This window comes from Eumetopias jubatus, unplaced genomic scaffold, assembly GCF_037043125.1.
Source record: "Eumetopias jubatus isolate StellerSeaLion01/CBP00866 unplaced genomic scaffold, mEumJub1_p1.0 scaffold_13, whole genome shotgun sequence".
NCBI lineage: Eukaryota > Metazoa > Chordata > Mammalia > Carnivora > Otariidae > Eumetopias > Eumetopias jubatus.
The window spans coordinates 95013314-95029810 of record NW_028274819.1 but is presented as its reverse complement, the minus strand read 5'-3'; the positions used below and the strand labels follow the sequence as shown (position 1 = coordinate 95029810).

Below are 16497 nucleotides of genomic sequence, written 5' to 3'. Positions count from 1 at the left end.
ACCCTTTCTGACTTTCCAGTTTTCTACCACCTGCATGTGAGCTATTCAAAATACACTACACTCCTTTTGCTCAGCACTTTTACACCTAGTTAATTTTCCACATAGTGTTTTTGCAAGTTAAGTAGTTCCTCCCCTTCTCTGTGGTTTCACTTCCCATGGTTTCAGTACCCGAGGTCCAGAAGCAGATGATCCTCCTTCTGCCAATTGTAGCCTAACACGTATCACAGAGGCACTGTATCATCTCACATCATCACAAGAAGAAGGGGGGTATGGTACAGTAAGATTTTGAGAGAGGGAGAGAAAACATGGTATATATAGGATTTGGCACTATTCATGGTTTCAGGCATCCAGGGGGAATTTGGGAACATATTCTGCACAGATAAGAAGGGAATCCTGTAGCCATTATCCCCACTGCAGACAAGTAGCAGAACTGGGATTTGAAAATAACCATCTAAGACCGTTTAGTTCATGATCCTGGTATACCAGTTACCTCTCTCCCACTTCCTGTGGCCATCTGCATTCATTTCACTGTTCATTAAGTGCTCTTCCAGAAAGTTTGGAAATGAAGGCAAAAAAGTGACACTATGAAATCAATCTGTTTTGTTCTTACAAAAGTTTAGAGTCCAGGCAAGGGGGGTACTGGAGGAGTTAAAGAGGAGAAGTCAATGCTTAAAATTCAAGTCTGATACAGAGGACTTCATTGTTCAGCTTTCCTTTTGGGGGGCTTCACTGCCGATTAGTAAGAGGAAGTCAGTTGGGAAAAAATTACATCCCTTCCTACCATAAAATACACATGAGCATCATGTCTTTGGGTCTTTGTTTTTCCAGGTAGGGACATCAAAGTTTGGATTTCTCTAACAACAACAACACCAAAATTCCTGGGGCGCCTGGCTGGCTCAATGGGTAGAGCATGTGACTCTTGATCTTGGGGTTGTGTGTTCAAGCCCCTCGTTGGGTGTGGAGCCTACTTAAAAATAATAATAATAATTAATAATAATAATAATAATAATAATCTTGAGTTTTAGTGAAATTTCATCTGCCTGCATCATAGCCTGAAGTTCTTAAATCCTTCCCTGGTTCTGTCTGTCCATCACCTCACTCCTGTTAGTCACAAAAACCACGCTGTTCTGGTCCACCAAGACTTCAAGCTATATAACTTCAGCTTTGCCCTTTCTGCCATTCAGCATATTCTTAAACTCATTTGATTTCAAATGTCAGCAAACATTTATTGGATGACTGCTTCCCATCAGGTCAGGGGGAGGCTATACAGATGAGTAAAACCCTCTTCCTGTCTTCAAGTAATTTATAATCTAATGGGATTAACAAGGAGAGAAGTATAGACATAGAAAAAGGATTAATTAACTTGAAATAGTATCAGAGAGAATGTCCCAGAAAAGTTGGAGGCATTTGAGTTAGGCCTTGAGAGATAAGCATACTAAATGAGAGATAATAGAGTCAGGGAGAAGAGGGCTGCAGGGAGCACTCCAGATACACGGAAGGGCACTAAAAACAGACACACAAGCATAGGGGAGTCTCCCGTGCACATTTCTGGCAAGCCCATCCTCAATCACGTGATGCCCTGCAATATATCAAATGCTTTCCTGAAAAGATTTGAAGCCATCCAATAAAATGTCCGTCAGTAGTCTCTCCATTATATCAAAACTCTTCAGTATCATCCTTTTTGCCCTCACCACCTTTCTGAGAAATGTGTTTTTTCCTTTCCCCGCATGCTCTTTTTCATCAGCAAATTATTTATTGAGCTTGCATGCCAGGGTATGGTGCCCGAAAACAAGCAGGAATAAGACACAGCTCCTACCCTGGGGACCTCACAGTCTTCGGTGGGGGGAGTATGGGGGAGAAGAAAGTAAGAGAAAAGTAAAAGTAGACACTGTCACTGATAATAAACTTCAGACATTTTCGGTATTCAACTTTGCACGCTCATTTCAACCAGCTCCGCTACTGTGATAATTCTCATATCCTTACCTCTATCCTGACAAAGTTTTGAGCTCTGGTTTCATATTTTCAGCTGCCCGGCTGCTGTGTATTTCTGCCCTCTCCAATCCACTTTACATAACGATGTAAGTGGATGCCAAGTTAATACTAACGTAAAACTCACATCAGCCCTTTTCCAGCTCAAAACCCTTCAGTGGCTCCCTACCAACCTCCAAATGATGACCAGATTCAGTCTATAGTGACCTCTCCATTACCTTCCCAGTCTCATTTTCTCTTTCATACACCTCCGATATCTGGATACCATCAGATAACGTTGTCTCCCTTTCTTTCGTATCACTCATGCTTTTTTGTACTCAATGCCTCTGCCCACTGCATTTTTCCATGGAGAAACTCTCTTTTCTCCATCTCTCCGCATGAAGAATTCCTATTCATTCTTTCGGGGCACCTGGGTGGTTCAGTCGGTTAAGCATCCAACTCTTGATTTCAGCTCAGCCCATGATCTCAGGGTCATGAGAGAGAGCTCCACGTTGGGCTCCGTGCTCATGGGGAGTCTGCTTGAGATTCTCTCCCTCTGCCCCTCTCCCCACTCGTTCTCTCTTTCTCCCTCTCCCTCTCAAATAAATAAATCTTTTTTTTTAAAGATTTTATTTATTTGCGAGAGAGAGAATGAGAGACAGAGAGCATGAGAGGGAGGAGGGTCAGAGGGAGATGAAGACCCCCTGCCGAGCAGGGAGCCTGATGTGGGACTCGATCCCGGGACTCCAGGATCATGAGCTGAGCCGAAGGCAGTCGCCCAACCAACTGAGCCACGCAGGCACCCTCAAATAAATAAATCTTAAGAGAAAAAGAATTCCCTTTCATTCTTTCGAACCCCAAATCAATGTTAACTTCTCATGAAACCTTCCCTGTTACAACACTCAGACTAATGGCTTTTTTTTTTCCTTCTCACCCATAGCATCTCTTTGCAGCATTTTTATGTGAGGAGAAATGGTGAAAGACTTGGGCTCATAGGTTGCTAGATCCCCTTCCTATAATGCTGGGTGTTGTCCAGGAGATCCTTGGGGGTTCTGGTTTTATATATGTCTGTTGTCCTTAATTGTCTTTGGCTAGGCTATAATGCAACTCTGCAATCCTTTACTGAATAGCCATTTACTGAAAACACACTCTGTGCTTAGCACTGTGCTAGAGATGATACCAATACAAAGAAAATTGTTCTATGGAAGTGTTGAGGGCCAGGACATGCCACCCCAGAATATGCCATTTTGCATGTGCATAAGAATTTCAAATGCTAAAGGCATTTGAGTTCTTGAAGTCCCTTGACCTAAAAGCAGAGCCTCCCAAAAGAACTTAAGTGTCATAAATCCCCTTCTGAGAACAACTCTAATCTTCTCTTCTAGGAGACCAGAAATTGGCACCACACCCAGGCAGACAAGAGCACAAGCTAGCGTATCTCCCATCTGTTCTTCTAAGGGCCCATTTATCTTCCTCAAAAGTCATTTGCTTTTCCCTAAGTGTCCTCCCTCATCTTCCCTTTTTCCTACTAAGTTAGGTATATAGCCCAAATTCTAGCCACCCCTTGGAGTTACTCATCTGTGGGTCCTTACTCCTCCACATTATGCACATGGTACACAGAAGTTAATAAACTTTGTTTTGTTTTTCTCCTATTAACCTGTCCCTTTGTTGTACACCTGAAACTAATAAAATGTTATATGTCAAGTATATCTCAGTAAAAATTAAAAAAAAATTTTTTTAAGAGAGAAAACAAACAAACCAACAAATACCTGTCTTTTATTGGTCTAGTTTACAGTGCCCCAGCTGGAAAACCTAGGAGGAGAAAGGGGAAAAGATATTTTTCCCCCTCTCCTAAACTTTTAAAGGACAACTTAAAAAAAAAAGCTAAAATTATGACTTTCATATACATAGAAAATAAGCATGTGTCAAAGATTTTATTTAACTCATTAATAAATGTTGGAACCGGAAAGATTTTACAACAGGTTCAAATGAGAATCAGACAAAGATTTGTAGTCTCCTTTAGACAAAATTCATTTGCATCTCTATAAACAGGAACCACCGCCATGCTATGGACATGGAAACAGGGACATCGCTATGGGCATTCCATAAGTTAATTTCTATTTCTGTGGAAATTAATATGTGAGGAAAATTAGACCATAATTCATCTGAAAATTTGGAGTCTAAGCATGAAGATGATGTTTGGGAGGGACCTCCCTATGGTATACTGTATGTGGGGGTTGGGGGCAAGTGTTCAGGCTGGGGTAGAGAGAGATCCTCTATTGGTATGATTGGTATGACAGTAAGGGGAATTAGATTCCTTGAAGGCTGCTCCCCTCTGCCCCCACTCCCCTACTGCCCCCTCCCTCAGCAGGTGGTCTCACAGTTCAACTCTCTGAGTCTCTAAATTAGAATTCCTGCAGGACTACTTAGAAGAGCATGGAGGAATGTTTCCTTCTGACTGGGATGAGGGGTGCCAGGGAAATGGGAGCTGACTTCACTGGGACAGCACCACCAGCTGCCCCTGAAGGCTAAGATGAACTCTTCAAAGACATTTTACAGCAAATAGGTAAGCATGACCTGTTAGAGAATATTTAGGAAAGAGAAGAGAGGGTAGGAAGAAGAGGAGTGATCCATCCACATCCATCCAGAGGTAGAAATGGGAGCAAAAGCCGGATTTGAATGTTAAGCTGAAGAGATCCAAGAGCACAGTCATTTATTCAACAAATTTTGAGCCTCCACAATTTGCCAGCAGCATCAGTTGTAATGCTTGGGAGATATCAGTGAATAGAGCACGTGAAAATCCCAACCCTTGGGGAGCATGCATTCTGATGGCAGGAAACAGACATGGAAGAACATTGTATGGTACATTAGACAATACTATGAAAATAATAGAGAAGGAAGGGGGGTGGTCGGCCAGGGGGACAGACTGCAATTTAAATAAGGTGGTCGAAGTAGACCTCACTGGAAGGAGACATGAGAGCATGTCTTGAAGGAGACGCCGAACTAGCCTTGGGGAAAGGGAGTTCTAAGCGAAGAAAAGAGCAAAGGCAGAGACCCTAAAGTGGAAGCATGCCTTGGCATGTCTGAGGAACATCAAAGAGGCCAGGTCGCTGGAGTAAGCCAGGGGAATAGTAAATGAGGTCAGGCAGTGGGGTCAGATCCTGCAGGGCCTCTGGGCCATTGTAAAGATGATGGCTTTCACTCTGCGGGAAGTGGGGGGCTATTATAGGATTTTGAGTAGAAGAGTATCATGATATGATTTGTTTTGAGAATAGGCTGTAGGAGGCCAAGAATGGAAACAGAAAAGCCAGTCAAGAGTCTACTGGAGTTGGGGCGCCAGGGTGGCTCAGTCGGTTAAGCGTCTGCCTTTAGCTCAGGTCATGATCCCAGGGTCCTGGGATCCAGCCCTGGGTTGGGCTCCCTGCTCAGCGGGGAATCTGCTTTTCCCTTGCCCTCTGCCCCCCCGCCCCCGTCCCCTGCCGCTTGTTCTCATTCTCTGTCAAATAAATAAATAATCTTTTAAAAAATGTGTATTTGTGACATGAGAGAAAGAGAGGTGTTCAGGGCCACTCTCCAGTTTGGGTGTGAGCCTATGAAAAGAGAGAAGAGCCATCAACCAAGAGAGAAGATGGAGCGGAGCGGGTTTGAAGTCAGAGTGTGCAGGGTGGCGTGGGTCAGGAGCTTCGTTTTGGACTTCCTACGTTTGAGATTACCTCTTCGGACACCCAAAGGAGGCATGGGGTAAAGCACTTGCGTATAAATGCATCGGATATTCAGATGGGAGGCCTGGAAATACACTTTTGGGAATTCTAAGTTTGTGGATGATTATTTAAAGACGCGAGACTGGATAAGATCCCTGATGGCACGAATATAGGACTAAGAAAAGGAGAGGAAAATGAGGGTCTCCAAATAGTGGATGTCTAAACACAAAGATTAGAACTCATTAAAATAGCACCAACCTCAGAATGAAATTGATGACTGTCATCTGTTTAGCTGACTGTTCAAGGCCCGCCTTTGCTCACATTTCCAGCCTTACCCCTGGATGACAACTCGTCTTCCTCCTACTCTCTCTTTCATAAAGACTCAGTGGGTTGTACCCTGAAACCACCTGCCTCAGGAAGACACAGTAGGGGGGTGGGGCAGGGGGAGCAGTCTTGAAGAGGTCTGATTACTCATTATCCTACCAATCGAGGATCTCTTCCTACCCCAACCTGAACACTTGCCCCTCACCCCCAATACACGAAGGGAGGTCCCTCAGAACATCATCTTCATGCAGAGGAATATTCTGGAAAGTACAGGAAATGCACGATTTCAGTCAAAGGTCCAGTGTTTACTCCCAAACAAAAGTTCTGTCTTGAATTTCTGCATTCTTTTCAACGGAAGCTGTAAATTATAGGGGAGGACAGAGGGAAAGCAAGGGATTTAGCTTTAGGACTTTGGGGTTTAGATCCTAGCTCTGAAATCCGTCTTGGGCAAGGGCCTTCAAAGTCTAAAATGTTCTCTAGGGCCAAGTTTAAGGTCTAATTTTCCTCATGTATTAAAAGAAAATTAGGGGGCGCCTGAGTGGCTCGGTTGGCTAAGGCGTCTGCCTTCGGCTCAGGTCATGATCCCAGGGTCCTGGGATCGGGCTCCCTGCTTGGCGGGGAGTCTGCTTCTCCCTCTCCCTCTGCCTACCACTCTGCCTACTTGTGCCCTCTATTCTGTCAAATAAATAAAATCTTAAAAAAAAAAAAAAAGAAAGGAAAATTAGGACAACAATTCTCAGCTACCGACCTCACAGGCTTATCGTAAGAATTGTAAGAGCAGAAATCTGTGAAAGGACACCATTCCTTTGCTCACTGACCATTTCGTGACTACTCTGGGCCAAGCACAGCCCTTGGCTCTGGGCTTAGGAAAATCCGCATTAGGCCTAGAAATGAAAATCCATCAACACAATGCAATACTTTCGGCCGGGGAGTTTTGTTTTTATTTAACAAACACATGCTTGGTATTTATTTTGTTCGAGGCACTGTTCTAAATGCTTTACAAGTATTAACCCCTTGCATTTATTTTTTTTTTTTTTAAAGATTTTATTTATTTGAGAGAGAGAGAGAGAGCACATGAGAGGGGGTTGGGTCAGAGGGAGAAGCAGACTCCCTGCTGAGCAGGAAGCCCGATGTGGGACTCGATCCCGGGACTCCAGGATCATGACCTGAGCCGAAGGCAGTCGCTTAACCAACTGAGCCACCCAGGCGCCCAACCCCTTGCATTTAAAGAGAAAAAACACAGCAGTGAAAAGTTCACAGAAAGATTAAGGAGATTAAGGAAGTGAGTCTCCGCAACAAACTGCTTAGACTTAGACATAAGGACATTCTTTTGTTTAATACATTCTTTGGAGAGGGCCTTCGATGAGGTGGGAACATAGATCCTAATCTGAAACTGGGGCAGATGCAGTTTATCCTGCTCCAGTGGGGTCATTCTTTTGGACCCTCCTGTGTTCACTGATTCATAGCTACATTTCCCATGGAGTCTGGGCATCCCAGAGAGGAGTTCCTAGGGCCTGGGAGAGGTTTCTTTCCTATTCTTATCCCTTAAAATGCAAACAACCTCCTGTTTCTGGGGTACGGCCAGGGTTCAGGAGAACAAAGGCAAAAGAAATGTAGATAAAATTAAATCTCCTTACAACTTGCGGCCCATTGACAAATACTTGAGGCATGCAGAGTATGACCTTCCTCCAGGACTCCCAACGGTCTTAATGGTAATGCCTTGCTAGAGGCAAAAGGCAACCTTAGCTTGACAACAGCCAGACCCTCCAGGACCTGTTAAGTCTTTTTTAACATATGAAAATCCTTTTGGAAACTTCCTTTATCTCTGCCCCCTCTCAATGTAAAAGTATAGTCAATTGTTCCTCAAAATCTAGAATTTTTTTTTTAAGATTTTATTTATTAATTTGAGAGAGAGAGGGAGGGAGGGAAAGAGAGCACAAGCAGGGGGAGCAGCAGGCAGAGGGAGAAGGAGAAGCAGGTTTCCCACAGAGCAGGGAGCTGGATGCGGGGCTCAATTCCAGGACCCTGAGATCAGAACCTGAGCCAAAGGCAGACGCCTTAGCCAACCGAGCCACCCAGGCGCCCCAAGGCAGCTCTTTCTGCCCCTGGGTCCAGTCCCCGTGCTTTAATAAAAACCTTTTTGCACCGAAAACATCGCAAGAATTCTCTCTTTTTTTAAGTAGGCTCCAGGCCCAGCATGGAGCCCCAAGAATTCTTTCTTGACAGCTCGCTCCCAGACCCCACGTCACATCACATTAGCCAACACCATGTTTGAGGAATTTCTTTGTCCTACTTCACTGCTTTTTGTTTTTCTCCCAATCAGATAAACCCTATGAACTCTGACCCAGAAAAAAAAATACATATTATTTTGCAAATAATTGGATAGGGTTCCTAGCATCCGATGAAAACTCTGTGCTTTAGGAGACTCAGACCAGTAAGAGCCAGGTCGCAGCCCTTCTGATACGGTACTTGTTTGTTTTAAATGTTTACAGGGTGTTCTTGGCCCCACATCCTGTTGCGTTGCATAGAGAGGATAAGTTTCTTGGGGTGGTGGAAGGCCATAGAAATGGCAACTCAGTGGGACAATAGGGAGAGGAGGAAATATATTAGCAACAGGAAAAAACCTGGAAGCTTTAGAGTTTACCTCCTCTTAAGACGGAAAGCCGGGCGGCTGATGTTTGGAGGTAGGACAAGTGAGGTGGGAAAGCCTCATAGGTACTCAATTAATGTTACTTTCTTTGTGACTTTTTCATATTACCTGGTAGGTGCATAATCACCACAAGCAAGTGAGTCTGTGCTTCCTAGGAAGAATGAAGAGATTCTAAACCTAGAAATCAGTTAAGAGCTGGGTATTTGTTTTTAAATGTCTTAAATTTTTATCTCAAGTAAACTCTATGCCACATATGGGCTTGAACTCACGACCCCAGAGATCAAGAGTCACATGCTCTACTGAGTGAACCAGCCGGGCACCCCAAGAGCTGGGTAATTTTTAGGAATTTGGGGGTTTTGTGGGATTTGGGAAGTTGGTGAACCTTTCAGGTCTAGGGGATTTCTTTCTTGTTTATGTTAATATTTGGATTAACATCAGGAAATACTTTTGAAAGTCACATTTGACTTTGGAGAAACTTAGTAAGTGTGGTCCACAGTAGACTGGCTGAATTTAAGTCTACTGCAGTAGGAGCTTTCAAACTTTGAACAGACTTACATCAAGAAATACATTTTCCTCTGTGACCCAACACGCACATAGAGTGCACATAGACAACTGAAGCGTAAGTTTCATGAAATAGTATATGTGCAATACACTGATATTTTCCAGTCTGTGTTTAAAAAAAAAAAAAAAAAACAAAACCAGTCTGCTTGCTTAGAATCCACTACTGGGTCCTGATTTTGAAAAAACACCGCACCAGGGCACAGTGATTGAGAGTGAGCCAGCAGGGAGGTCAACTGGTTTACATTCAAATGGGAGCCCCTCCACTTACAGCTCTGCACCTGCGGTTGGTTAATTTACCTTTCTAAACCTTAAGTTCCTCAACTGTAAAATGGGAGTAAGCTACTTCATCGGGTTTTTGTGGTAATGAGATAGTAAGCACTCACGATCACTTTTATTAGGCTGGTTCTGGGTTCACGAAAGCCCCTAAGGTTTCCAAGCCTTGTCCAGCCCAGTACCCAGAGAACATCAGTCATTCCATTCATTTGTATAGCAAAGCCCCCCTAGCTGAAAGCCTCCATCTGTTTTCCATCTCTTGTGCACACTGGACTAAAGCTCAGCTCTCTGAAGGTGGCGCCTAAGGCCAGTGCAGCCTGGACTATGCCTCATCTTTGGTCCCTGTCCTCGCATCTCTGCATAGCCTCGTCCCCAAGCTCAATGTCCCTTGATTCTGAACAACACCTTCTGATGTGTCTTTGTCTTGGATCATGCAGTCTTCTCTCCTTTTGAAATGCCTCTCTTATTTTGGCTTAAACAACATCTACACAGGCTTCAAGATCAAGCTCAAGGCCTACCTTCTGTGTATTAGAGCCTTTCCTGGGTAGAATCATTGACTTCCTCCTGCGAGCCTCAGCCCTTTGGACATATCCCCTCCACAGCACTTAGTACATACAGGTAGGGCTGACTCCCGAGTGCTTTTCTCCCCTTTCCCCCAAATCTTGTCCCATTATTTAATGGGGAAAATAAGGGGGTGGGGGGACAACTAAGGTAAGTATTTAACATCTTTGGAAAGCAGACATTGTACAACCCAAAAATAATCTTACTATAATTAAATAACCATTGCCTAATATGAGCATTTCACACCCATTTAGAACACAGGTTGGGGCTCAGTTCCAGCCTTGCGATTTGGCTCAGTTTTTTTCAGAGGCACATCGAATATCAGGTACGTGCGTGTCTTTGTCTTAGTTGTGGTTTTAATTCTAGGAAATGTAGAGCTGAGACCAAGCCCTTCCTCGGCAGGGTGGGAGCGGTGATGGGAGAATAGTGAACATAAATGGAATCCTTTTGCAAACAAACAAAAAATGAAGCACATGAATTGCAGCTGTCGTGGGGCCATGTGTCTCGTGATGTTCCTGGTGGACCCGTGAACGGCGGTCGCAGTTTTAACGAGAGGAGGAGGCGGGACAATTTGTTAAGACTTTATGGGGCAGATGGAGCAGCTCAGCTTTCTGGCAGGTGCTCTGCTATGTCAGGCCCTGCCTGGCAATCATGCACCTGCCTCAAACAGAAATAGATGTAGGCTTCTCTCTCTGTTTTTGATCCAAGATTTTTCTTTTCTTTTCTTTCTTTCTTTCCAATATTTTATTCATTCATTCATTCATTCAGAATGAGAGCAGGGGGAAGGGCAGAGAGGGAGAGGGAGACAGAGCCTCTCCAGCAGACTCTCAGCACGGAGCCTGATGCAAAGCTCAATCACAGGAATCCTGAGATCATGACCTGAGCCAAAATCAAGAGTTGGAAGCTCAACCCCTTGATCAGGAGTTTTCTTCCTCAGTATCAAAGGGGGAAAAGGAGAAAGGAGGTGGCAAGAGGGGTTTGGCATGGGAATGAGAACCTCTCTGCCCTAATTTCTCCATCCAAAAAATAGAGGGGAAAGTCTCAGTTGTGTGTTTGTGACTGACCCTGGAGGAGATGTTCACTCAGACTTTGGAAATTAACTATGTTTCCATCCCTAGAACCTGGAGGAAAGCTCCAGAGTTCTAGTGGACATGCTATCTACCTAGGCTGAGATTCAAATATTCCCCAAACTGCCCACCTGCCCCCAAATGTTCCTGCATATTTGAGCCTCCTAGACAAAAGAGAGGGAGCCAATTCCGCTTGGATTGAAATGCAAGGCTAACCTTCGTGTCCAGGTCATTGGCTAGCCTATCTTAGGCACCACATCCAGTCTAGCCCCTCCTGTATTTTCTTTTTCTTTTCTTTTTTTTTTTTTTAAGATTTATTTATTTATTTGACAGAGAGACAGAGAGCACAAGCAGGGGGAGCAGGAGAGGGAGAAGCAGGCTCCCTACTGAGCAGGGAGCATGACCTGAGTCAAAGGCAGATGCTTAACCAGCTGAGCCACCCAGGCACCCCCCCTCCTGTATTTCCTCTCTCACCCTCACTCATTCCCAACATGGTGGCAAATTCACCCACTAAATTTGTATATTACGCTGATCTTGATATTCCAGCTACCCATGAATATAGTGTAAGCCCCTATTGTATAGTCTGAAATTATTCAGCTGATCTTGCTTCTACTCAAGACTCCTTTAAATCAGTGTGCCATTGCACAGGGCTGGAGTGATCACCTAAGACGTATGTATGTCCCTGTCACTCTTAAAATCCTTCAAGAACTCCATTACGATATAGGAAAGTATCTGAGCTCCCTAACCTGTTATATAAGACCTCTCATGTTCTGGTCCTGCAACCTCTGTAAGCTCACATTTTGCACTCCACCTATGCTCACTGCTCATGATTTCCCAGAACTTTCCAGCCTTTGTGTCTACACTCTTGTGATTTCCTCGGGGCAATGAGGAAATTTCTATCAGCACTCAGATCAGCTGTGATTTCTTACCGGAGCTGCCCTTGACCTTTCCCCTTCTCCAACTACTTTTGGTCAATGGCGCCTCCTTTATATTCATCTAGAACACTCTGCTTATCTCCATCATGATCTCTGTCACTTAGTTCTCAAGTTGTCTCTTCACCCATTTATCTCTTCAACTACCTCCTTTGTGACTGAGTATGTGGATAGTGGGAATCCAGTAGTGACTCAATTTAACCTAAATCGATTTTTTGAGGGATACCTGGGTGGTTCAGTCGGTTAAGCGTCTGCCTTCAGCTCAGGTCATGATCCCAAGGTCCTGGGATCGAGCCCCACGTCGTGCGCCCCGCTCAGCGGGGAGTCTGCTTCTCCCTCTGCCTCTGCCTGCAGCTCCCCCTGCTTGTGCTCTCTCTCTCTGATAAATAAATAAATATAGATAATAAATAAATAAATAAATTTTAAAAACCCTTTAAAAAATAAAAAATGAAAATAAATAAATAAAATAAATTGATTTTGATCTTTTTAGAACTTGCAATAGTGCCAAGCTTTTTTCAGCATCAGGGCCTTGGCACAATTGGTTCTGTCTGGAATAATTTTCTTCCCACATTCTCCTTATTTTCTACACAACACGGATTATAATTTCAAATTATTTATGAAGGTAACATAGCTGATAATTAACAGCCCAGGTACTGATATCACAGTGCCTCATTTCAAACAGCAAAATGGGTGACCTTAAGCCCCTTTCTCACTTTGTGTGTTGTGTCTGGGCACACACTGTATGGAGTTCCTTATGTGAAAAATGGGACTAATAATCCTAGTTATGAGGATTAAGTTAAATAAGATATAATGCGCTAAACAGACTGGAACCTGGAACATAGCTTAATGTTTAGGGCTCTCTACTTAAAAAAAAAAAAAAGTTTGGTTTTGTTTTTTGTTTTTTGGGTTTTTTTAATTACTGAATGGGTTTGCACTGTAAACTCCAGGAAGGCGGGGACTTTGATATCTCCTTCACTATTGTTCCCAGTGCCTAGCTTGGCATACAGTATTTGCTAAATAAATCCATGTGCTCTGAATGACAGAATAAATCACGATCCTTACTTTGGAGTGTTAATTAAAGACAAGTAAGAACTGTGGCTGCTTAAAGCCATGTTAGTGGCCTGCTTTTGTCAGCAATAAACTTTTTTTTTTTTTAGCAATAAACTTATAAGCCTTATATTCACTTGGCTACATAAACAAGCATCTCTTTTTTTTCTTTGGTTTAAATGAAAACACTTGCGTGAAAGTTAGATGAGTGGAGTCTCTTTTTTAAATTTTTGTGAGAGGAACACAGCTCTTATTTACTTTATTCAGAACAGAGAGTATCATGTCTACTACTGACTAAGAATCTGCCGGAATAAGTATGCTCAGTTTAAGGTGACCTTGCTCTACGGAGAACAGAGAGTCTCAGGATGATGTACTATGAGAACAAAATGACAAAGTGATGTAGGAGCTGAAATCCAACAATGATCCTGGGTTTTATTTTAGTGAAAACTTTAGCTTCTTCCAGCACAAACCATCTTATGAAATCAGGGGTATGGACAGAGAAGAAGAAAGGACAACCTTTCACTTTTTAGTAGGGCAAGAGGTAAAGTTTTGAAAAGGAAGAAAAGTCTAAAGTCAGTTTTCCTGGCTTATTTTATGTGACTTTTTAAAATCACAAAACTTTCCACCAAGAATGCTGCCTTCTTTCGTTTTTAGATATTTTATTTTTTAAGCAGTCTCTACACCCAACATGGGGCTCGAACTCAGAACCCCGAGATCAAGAGTTGCATGCTCCACCAGCTAAGCCGGCCAGGCGCCCCTCAACCAAAAGACTTTTAAAAATAAGTCACTGGGTAAATGGAATGAGAAGAATTATGCTAGAAAACCCAGCTTGAGGAAAGCTGAATGCAGCCAAGGCAGACAGGAGCTACTTACTTCTCACTCTCAACAGAGACCAGCCCTGTGGATCATCGGGAGCAAAGCGCTACGAGTTCTGCCCAAAAGCCCATAAGCACCAATGGACCTCAGCATCCTGAGCACAGAAGACCCAGGGCCAGATCCTTCATTTTCCAACCCCAGAACCAGTACCAATTCTTTTGCTGGCCAATTATATATGTGATAAACATTTTCAGTCATGTCCTGCATCATATGTTGTTTGTCATATTACATGATCTCAGAGCTTGAACATGATGATTTTGTGCAAAGCTTAAACATGGGCAGGTGGTAATGGTCTCAGGAGGAAGAGGAACAGGCTTCCGAGTATAGATTTGGGGTTCTGGCCACTAGGCTTGGGAATCAAGCTTCTGCATCTTAGCTCCCTTCTTGGGAAAGACACTAATAGCACAGATTCCCTCCTTGGGCAAATGATAGGTGGCTTTCTTGCTTGCCCAAAGAACACAGAATCTCTTAAGACCCAAATACCATTCCTTGTTTATAATTTTTGTCTCTAGAGTCTTTCAACTATAAGCCAGATGAAAGAGCAACTCTGACCCTTTCCGACCCTACAGAAAACTGGCGGACTGACGAAACACAACTGTGGGCGGATGAGGGGAAGAGCAGGGGTTGGGGCTGGGGGGAGGGCTCTGGCCATTTGTATACTTACCACTTTTTGGTTCCCTTCATTATCGGTGAGCAGCCATTCGATATCCAGGGTGTCTTTTTCTGGAAGCCCCAGTTGATGGTGACAGGGCAAAGTGACCTTTTCTTCTGCCACTCTCTTGATCTCGGTGTGAGTCCCCAAGGTTCCAATAGAGTAGGAAACTGGAAGAGGAGAGCCTCTAATGAGTAATGTAGAAATGCATAGCTATGTGTGGGAAGCAAATATTACAACAAATAATTCCTGGGTGTTCCTGTGGGCAAGGGGCAAATCGAGGAGTTGGAAGAATCCTAGACCAGAGGTACCAGAAGTCCTGGAACCTCCCACTGGCTCCTCCTTTAACTGAATTCATCATTATCTTCTTTAGCCCCCCGAACTATACTCTTAGCAATGCCTGTCTTTCCTGCCTTTTTGCGTTTTTACGGATGATGAAATTACTCAGTTCAACAATTGTGTGTGTGTTTTTTTTTTAACTTTCTCTCCTTTACCAGCACCGACTTGCAAAAGGACAGAAACCAAAGGAAAGGCAGGGGTTGGCACCCTCCCCAGAACAGGCTCCAAATATCACTTCACCCCTTGAGCCACCTTAGAGACAGCCTACCCCCACAGACTGACAGGTAAGTGCAGGATGCCTCGGGGAATGAGTGGGATTTTATAGGCCGTTCCTGCTTTTCTTAGGTACACTCATCCTCTGTTCCCCCAACTTCTGTCTTCCAGTCTCTATAGTCTCATCCCACGTGGCTTCAAAATATGAAGCAACCCTTCCTATCCAAAGTGAAATTCCAAGTTACTACATTTGGATCCCGTCCCTCCAGCCATCCAGTATCCCTTTGGCCAACAGGGAATCAAAGGCTCAGATTTAGTTGAAATGCCACTTTGGCTTTCTTTACCTCTAATTTTTATCTTGTTCCAGGAATGGTATCTTGTCAGCAAGCCTAGGGTCCAGACTCGCTCACCTTCTCTCCTTCCTATTCATTTCGGACACCGTGGACTATGAAATCCACGGTGTTAAATAACCTCGCCTGGATTCTAGGTATGATGTGTCTGGCATTAACGTGTGCTCTAAGATCCTCCTTTGTCTCCTTGCACATAATAAAGGAGCTCAGCATGAAAAGCCATCCACAATGTTCCAATGCTATGTTCACAAGGTAACAGAATCATCCAACCTCCAAGTTGGAACAGCCCCAAGTGTCAGGGTTTCTGGTGAAGTCCTCTCTCCTGAGGAGCACTCACTCTGCCACTTCAGAGGGTTTTAAGCCTAAAGATCAAGGATCATGGCTCACAGAAGCACATAAGCTACCTTTCTTATTCCCTGTTCATTTCCCAAGATAGATTAGCAGTAAGTCTGTAGAAAGGAAAAGGACCTGAAAGGAGGAAGAAGGGAGCAGGGGAGACTGTAGTTCCCTCTAAACAGGGGGGCAGATTGGGTTGACACTGCAGGGTGGGACCCTCAGAGGCATCCACCCTAAGAGAAGCAGCAGGTGGATTCCCAAGCTCCATGGCAAACAAAGGAGACCACAGAGATCTGTGGGGCATAAGAAAGGGCCTTCAGAACCAACAGGAAAAGCCCCTCATAGGGTCTTACTGACATTCCCAATAAGGTTTCTGTTATTTCTGTTTAAAACTTGAAACTCAATGAGAGTGGCCACCATTTAGGGAGTATGTCATATGGTTTGGCTGTACACTGATTACTCAACTCTATGAAGAAACGGTGATTATCCAAATCTATGGATGAAACCTAAAGAGGAGCTTAGCAATTTGCTCAAGATCACACAGCTAGGAAAGGACAGATCAGGGGCTCAACCCCAGATCTGTCTCACTGCAAAGCTCATACTCCAACAGCCATGCTATGCTGCTTCTGCCCTATGTCTTATGTGGCTTC

The 16497-nt window shown here is 43.9% G+C and overlaps 1 protein-coding gene across 1 annotated transcript in view; it reads right to left on the bottom strand.

Moving 5' to 3' along the window:
• Positions 1–16497, bottom strand: part of CLMP (CXADR like cell adhesion molecule) — an 81829-nt gene that overhangs the window by 4753 nt on the left and 60579 nt on the right. The window contains 1 exon segment of the mRNA XM_028125991.2: positions 14622–14779. Within this exon segment, the coding sequence (XP_027981792.2) occupies positions 14622–14779 (158 nt within the window).